At 50.4% G+C, this 7335-nt stretch overlaps 1 protein-coding gene across 9 annotated transcripts in view; it reads right to left on the reverse strand.

The window, feature by feature from the left end:
- The window catches only part of LOC134534973 (uncharacterized), a 143455-nt gene extending 138036 nt beyond the window's left edge, over nt 1-5419 (reverse strand). For 8 of the 9 annotated variants that reach the window (XM_063373758.1, XM_063373754.1, XM_063373753.1 and 5 more), the window contains exon 1: nt 4726-5405. In XM_063373758.1, coding sequence (XP_063229828.1) covers nt 4726-5304 — 579 coding nt within the window. In that variant the 5' untranslated portion in view covers nt 5305-5405. Of the gene's footprint in view, nt 1-4725 lie in introns of all 9 variants that reach the window. The other variant, XM_063373755.1, reaches the window with a different exon arrangement.
- Between the last annotated feature and the right edge of the window lie 1916 nt (nt 5420-7335).

Consider the following 7335-nt stretch of genomic DNA (forward strand, 5'->3'; position numbering starts at 1 on the left):
TTGCCGTCCTCGCTAACTATGTGTCCCAGAAAATCGACTTCGGTCGCCCCAATGTGGCACTTTGCGGGATTAGCGGTCAAGTGATTGGTGGCCAGTCTCTCCATCACCAGCGCCAGATGTCGACAGTGGTCCTCCCACGACTCCGAGAACACGATGACGTCATCTAAGTATGCCAGGGCGAACTCCCCGATGTAGCCCTCCAGGACCCTGGTCATCATGGTCTGGAAGGTGGCTGGGGCGCACTTCAGTCCGAAGGGCATGGCTCGGAACTGGAATCGGCGTCCGTCGGGTACCGTGAACGCCGTTTTTTCCCGGTCCTCGCGCCGTATCGGCACCTGCCAGTAACCGGACTTTAAGTCTAGCGTGCTGAATACACACGCTTTCCCCAGTCCGGCCACGGCGGCCTCGACGCTGATTTGAGGGGGCGGGGCACTAACAGTGACGGCGTTCAGGGGGCGGAAGTCGACGCAGAACCGGTTCGTACCGTCCTTCTTGGAGGCCAGAACGACACAGGAGTTGTAGGCACTGTGTGATGGCTCGATAACGCCGCTCAGTAGCATCTCAGTGACTTGTTCTCGGATGGCTCGCTGTTCGTGGAAACCATAACCTCGTGGTGGGTCGTACACTGGTTGATCAGAGGTGGTCGGGATACGGTGTTCTGCCACCGTGGTGCGTCTCAACGGGCCTGTTGTCATGAAGACGCCCGGTCGTCCCGACAGCACTCGGTTTATGTCGGCCTGGTGTTGTGGAGGGACATTATGACGGATGTCGGCTAACGTCGTGATGGTGCCTTCCGGCACGGGCGTCTGTCCCATAGCGTAAGCCACGTAGCGTTCCGTCCGGCCCAGGTTGAGTCGGGCATGACGTAGCTCAAGCACGGCGTCCTGGTCAATTAACCACGGCATGCCCAGCACGACCTCCTCGTTCAGATCCTGCACTACAATGGCCTTTACCCTGGTGTCGAGCTCCCGTAGGCTTACCTTGATATCCGCGCGGCCGATCATCCGTCCGGTGTGGGCGGTGGTGGCCAGGCGTAGTTCGCCCTGCTCCGGGTGCATTGTGCCAGGCGGCACCAGGTTGGGGCGCACGAAGACCGCACTTGCTCCGGTGTCGATCAGTGCGGTGGCTGGGTGTCCGTTGACCTCCACGAGCACACGCATAAGACCGGCGGGCAGGCTGTGCAGTTGCCCCAGGGTCGGTAGGGGTTGATGGGCGCTCGGCGGGACAGCTGGTGCCACGGCCGGGGGACTCAGTAATGGTCCCCCCGGGGCCCGTTTCCCGACATGGTGGGGGCGAACGGGGGTGTCTGTCGCTGCGGGGGCGGGTCCGGTCGTGCTGTGGGTGGCGGTGGGCCGGGTGAGTCGTTCCTCCGGGGGCAGTCGTTGTGCCAATGGAACGTGCCGCGCGGGCAACCTAACCTGCACTGGGGGGCCCGGGCTTCGGTTACCCTAACGTCTGGCGCTCGTCCGGCTGTCCCGCGTGACTGCTCCTCGTGCCCGCGAACATCTTGCGTCGCCTGAGGCGGTGGGGGTAGTATCGAAGGTCGTCGCGGGGTCGTGGACGCCTGATGACGCTGGTTCCCGGCGCCGAGGTTGTTTTCCGTGGCCTGTGCTTGTCGAGCATAGTCCACGACGGACGTGGTTTGGTATAGCCGCATGAATGGCTGTAGGTCGTCCCTAAGCAGTTTGGTCACGACTGGCAGTGCTTGGGCGGGATCCTGGTTAGGCGAAATTCGCCGAAACAGCCTGATCTTATTGGCTACGAATGCCTCCGCATCTTCACCCTCTCGCTGTCTAACCCCATAAAACTGCGCCGAGCAGTCTATGAGTGGGCATCCGGTATCGAACCGGTGCGTAAAGCTGTCGGCGAATTCGGACCACGGCATTCCGAAGCGCCCCCACCTGGTCCACCAAGTCCGCGCCGCGCCGCGTAGCTGCCCGCTGGCCCTCTCCGCCCATTCGGCAGGGTGTGTGCCATTATGCGTTAGCCGCGATGTGCATTGTTCGAGAAACATGCTTGGGTCCTCGTGTGGGGCCCCTCCGAATTCGGGTAGCGACATCGCCTGGCCAGTGCTCGGTCGTGCGAGTGTGGTCACCGTGGCCCAGTCAGGTATGTACCGCGTGGTGTCTTGTAACTGGGGCACGTGTTCGGCGTGATTTGCCGCTGGGCAAACAGCCGTCGCTCCGGGCGCGGTGAGTCCGTTGTTAACTTGTGTCGTGGGTTCCGTTTTCCCCTTTCCACTTAGGAATTGTACCCAGGCGGGTTCCGGTCCGGTTAATAAATCCATATTAGCCGGTAATCCGCCGCCCTGGTATGACATGATGTCTAGTGTTAACACGTAACTTTCGTCTCGTATGCGTGGCCGTGTGATGACACGCACTGTACGTGCCTGTTTTGTTGCGTGTCCGCGTGCGCGCTACGCCGGGTCGCGAGCTAGGTGCCCGGACTGTCGCATATAACAGAGGCCGATAATGGTGGCAGCTGGAGCTGCGCGCGCCGATCCAAATCGTCGGTGGAAGGGGCTGCCGCGCCGGCTGTGTGAAGCGAAGAGCGAGAACGAACGGTGGGCAGGAGGAATGCCCGGAACACCGCACAAAGCAGAGAGCGAAACGGTCGCCGCGGAGTGGGGGTAGTGTGACGTCGCCCGCCCGCGTCGCACGTCCTGCTGGAATGTTGAATCTTGAGGGGGTGGGGGGTGGAAAAACCTTTGTCTGCCTTCCACGTCACGCCCGCGACTATTCGCCCTTCGCTTTCTAAAAATGGTCGTTCTCCGTCGTAATTTCCTACTTTTCCTGCGAATTTTTCGAATTTTTCTGATTTCGTTTTTCTTGTCACGCACCACGCAGGGGCGCCATTTGCCGCCGCCCGTCTCTCTGTGGGAGCTGAGGGGGAATATCTAGCGGGTTGCAGTGACGTGTATGTGGATTGAATGTCCGGTGGGCGCCAGGCTAGCCTGAACTAGACCATGAGATGAATCGTGGGTTCTTTCTGCCCCAGCGTGGTCCGCTAGATAAGTCGGCTTACGATGACGACGAACTTACTGTGTTGGTGCTGGATACGCCCTAAGCAATATAGGGGGTTGCATGCCTGGCTGATGGGATTACAAGAACACTGAAATTACACACGGGGACGTTTCTGAGTAACTTTATTAGTCGTTACTCACGAATGACAAGTTACGTTGGTACACGGTACAAGTTCCGGGTTACCCAATGAAAACACTAATTAATTATTACGCTACGATCTAACTCCGCGGCAGTCTTGCGGGTTAAAAGTTCACTGGAGGCGGCCAGTGCCGTATGTTACCATGGGGGGTCGCGTGATGGCGTTACGAAGCTTGGCGTTACAAATTATTCGCTCGTGATACCGGCAGGCATTTGCACGACATGTTAATTAAAAAGTTCACTGGAGACGGCCAGTACCGCAAGTGGAGCCAGTGGCGCAGTTGCACTCGATGCTCTTTAAGCCGGTCGGGATAGTCCCGGATCCGCGGAAAAAGGGCTCGGGGACACGTGGGCAGCTAATAAAAGGAAGTTTTGGGGTAATTACTCACATGGCAGAATGAGTGATCGTTGAATTCAAAGATGATGGCCGCTCACGGAACGTTAGTTGCGCCCCGGGCCTGAGCTTGGAGAAGACTGCCGGAAGATGGCCGCCGCGCGGGGTAGCTTCCGGGCTACCCCCACCACCCCGCGCCGCGCGCCAAGACACTTATATCACCTTACAACTATAAGTTTAAGTAAAAAAATCGTTCCAGGTACTTAATTACAAATTAGTATCTGGAAACTAATTGCTGAGGGCTTGATATATGACAAACTAGCAAGTAACTGTTTGAAAATATAAGTCAGTGGACGACTGTTGTTTACACGTAATTACACTGATGCGCATTGATTAACTAAGTAATTAAAGTGTTGGTGGTGATTGAAATTAACGGGACTGATCATTGTACTTATATTATGTTTATAAGTTATGCATCGAATTAGGTCCCGTGGCGGAGCTCTCACTTGACTCGTCCGGGGTTTGGAGAGGATGCGCTCCGAAAGGGCAACCTGCCACTGATCGGGTGAAACCGGCTTAAGGGTAGCGTCGGTACGACGTCAACACGTACTACACTATGTTCAAGATAAGGTGAAACTTCGACGGGTGGTGCATACTGCAATGAACATTCATGCTTTGACGTAAAAACAAAACAGATTTGTGTAGCACCAGACTAGATAATCTTGTACATAACAAAAGTTATTGGGATAATTTTATAAATTTTTTTATCTGTCTGAGTCTGTTAAAAACATCTCACCATAACAGTGTGTAAAGTCACTGCTACGATTAAGAACACGTGGGTTTGACGTTTACTATGAATAGCAACGCACTCACATTGACCACAAATATTGCGTAACTTAAATTTATTATTAGGAATACGTTGTTTTTAAATTGAAACGCTTTAAATAACCGTATAGAACGTGTTTCTTAACAATATACCGATACCATTCATAATGAAAAGAAAAAAAGTGGGCGGCGGTAAACGTCAGTATCACACCGCTGAAATGCTATTTCAAAAGGGTCAATTTATTTCCCCAATCTTTTGTAACAAATTATAAATACTAAAAATCATCAACACACACAATTTAAAAAAAAACTGCAATGCGAACTTCTCAACTTAAATTATTCCGCCACGCATGCAGCTGTTTGTTTACTAAACACGCCCTCTGTTGAAAAGCCGCACGCACTCACCTCGGTGACAGATTTCTGCGTGAACTCATTCAGCGTCTGGAGCCACACGTTGAGGATCTCGTTGACGACGACCAGGTCGGAGTAGAGCCAGTAGAACACCTCGTTGACCCAGTGCACGCACTCGTTGTCGGGTCCCGTGGCCAGGGGCGGAGGCACCACGGAGGAACGCGACGGCGAAGGGGCGGTCGTCCTTTTAGCGTTTATGCGGCGTCGTATCGGGGGCGTCGGCGGGACGGTGGCGCCGGCGGTCGAGACAGGCGCCGCGACGGCTGTCGCGACTTCGCTCACGGCCGCGGCCGGGGCAGCGGCGGACGTCGGCTTGGCGGACGCGTCGGGGACCACCGGCTTGTCCTTGCCGTCGGAAATACTGATGAACCTCGAATATATGTACCTGCCGACGGCGAGCACGAACAGTCCGAATATCATCCATCCGAAAATCAACATCGCCACTGTGTCCATTGTCGTTTCGCTGCCTCCCTCGAAGCTACAGATCAGATCGTCTATTCTATCAGCCAAGTCGGCCATATTGCTCCATCCCGCCGACAGCCAGTTCCAAATTTGTTTTAGGAGATCGGCCATTTTCTATAAATAAGCCACCGGCTTGCGGTGTGAAAATAGCATCCCAGCTGCCGAGCTCACAGATCGAGTTTCGAATGGACGGTTGCCGGACCTGGAGACACTGCCAGTGCCAACTGCTAAACACCTCAGCAGCTTTGTGGCGCGAGTAGTTCGCGCAGTTGACACCAGAGCACGGCGCCACTAATCAATACACGAGCGGGACGAAATGGCGGCAGTCTACGCGGGATGTTTGAAATTACTTCGCAATGTTTCATGTCAAATAATTTAAACAATACTGGGCCCCGAATAACGCTTGAACATAAGGTGTCTAAAACAAAATTTTTACCAGTTAAACTTAATTTCTTTTGAAATCATGAAAAACAAATTAATCAATAATAGACTGAAAAATATTGTTAAATGATAATGCAAGTTGAAATTTAAGAGTAATATTACTGTGTACTATTTGCAAAACAAGCTAAAACCATTATTTATTCTCTGTGTCTCGTATTCCCTAAATACAGTATATTATCTCATTTTCTTGTACTTAATAAATAAAAACATTTGCACACAGGAGCACCCCAAAATAAATTTTTGCTCTCCTCCAGGCAGTTGCTAATAGATAGCTTCTTGAAAGCTTGTCTCATAAAACCTCCCCTGATGATTAAATAGATCACCATACTGTTATTTCTGGGCCCTTTTTAATACAATTTAAATAAAACTACATATACTAAAAATATTGATCAAAAACAGACTCAGTTTTTGCTGTTTGAAGTGAGGTATGGTTGTTATATTCAACTTCAAAATACAATTTATTAAAATGAATTAGGGCTTATCATCTAATACACTTTGGGGGCTTATGGATGATGTGCAACATGAGAACTGACAGAGTGAACGGGTGGGAGAAATGGCAATACCTTGAGTAAGCCTACGGATCATTTCAAGGCCTTGCATGTTTTCAACTTGAGAAACATCCATCAGAATTTAATCCTGGATACTTGTGAGAGATAAATTAATTCATTAAAAACATGTGTTATATTACATGCATAATGTGTATGAATCAACTGAAAATGGGAGCAACTGCTCTATTGAGTACTACACCCAGTCGCGGCAAGTAAGTCATCTGCAGATGATTGTGTGTTTCTTTTCAATGAAAATTTTTTCCACTAAAACTTTTCTTTAATTACTAAAGGTACTCTAAACCCACTTCCAAAAAATTTTTCCATCGCTCTCTGGCACTAACCACTAGCTGTTCCGGATAGCTCCACAATCTTTATGTCAACTGCAGATTGCCTAGTGACTACACCATAAGCACTACTGCTAGCCAGTATAATTCAGGTTCAGTTCCTTTACAACTCAAATCTAACTACACATAAATACGTGAATGTGGAACGTGAATGCTGCAGATGGGAGTTGGTTTCCGTGGTAGCTTCAAACATCCCACACCAGCAGTTTTTAGTCTCTCAAGCACAATCCTAGTCCCATTAAGTCTGGTGGGTGTTCTTAACTTCAGGTTATGCCCAGAATGAGGAGGGAGATATAGAAGTGTGACTCTTTCAATGGAAACTAAGACCATGTTTTGCACAGCATGTGATGCTATCTGTTGGGTGGGCCCATAACTACAAGAAAAAAACTCAAACTCGGGCGGGAGTGTTACGTTTTATAATAATAATTCAACTATTTGATGACTAATTGCTTAGTAGAAGAAATCTAAACTGTGCAAAAAAAAACACTTCATACAGTTTTGTAACAAAGTCTATATAAATGAGGAGATGCATTATTTCTGGTATGACACACCACAAAACATGTGACTGCCAAAATAAATTGAATCTATTTTCACTGGTTTGTTTGTATGATAATAGCTCTTGCATTACTTCCCACAATCAGTGCAACTATGTTGGTATTATATTATTAAAGCTACTATTTGGCTGGTGGGCCCCAAACTACTACAAAAACTGTGTCTCAGTCTCGGTAATTAGAGTTTCTCCCCCATGAGAGGTCTGTGTCAGCCTCACCTCACACAGGTCAAACAGCTCATGGACGGTCCCATGCCCG

This window comes from Bacillus rossius, chromosome 8 (assembly GCF_032445375.1).
Source record: "Bacillus rossius redtenbacheri isolate Brsri chromosome 8, Brsri_v3, whole genome shotgun sequence".
NCBI lineage: Eukaryota > Metazoa > Arthropoda > Insecta > Phasmatodea > Bacillidae > Bacillus > Bacillus rossius.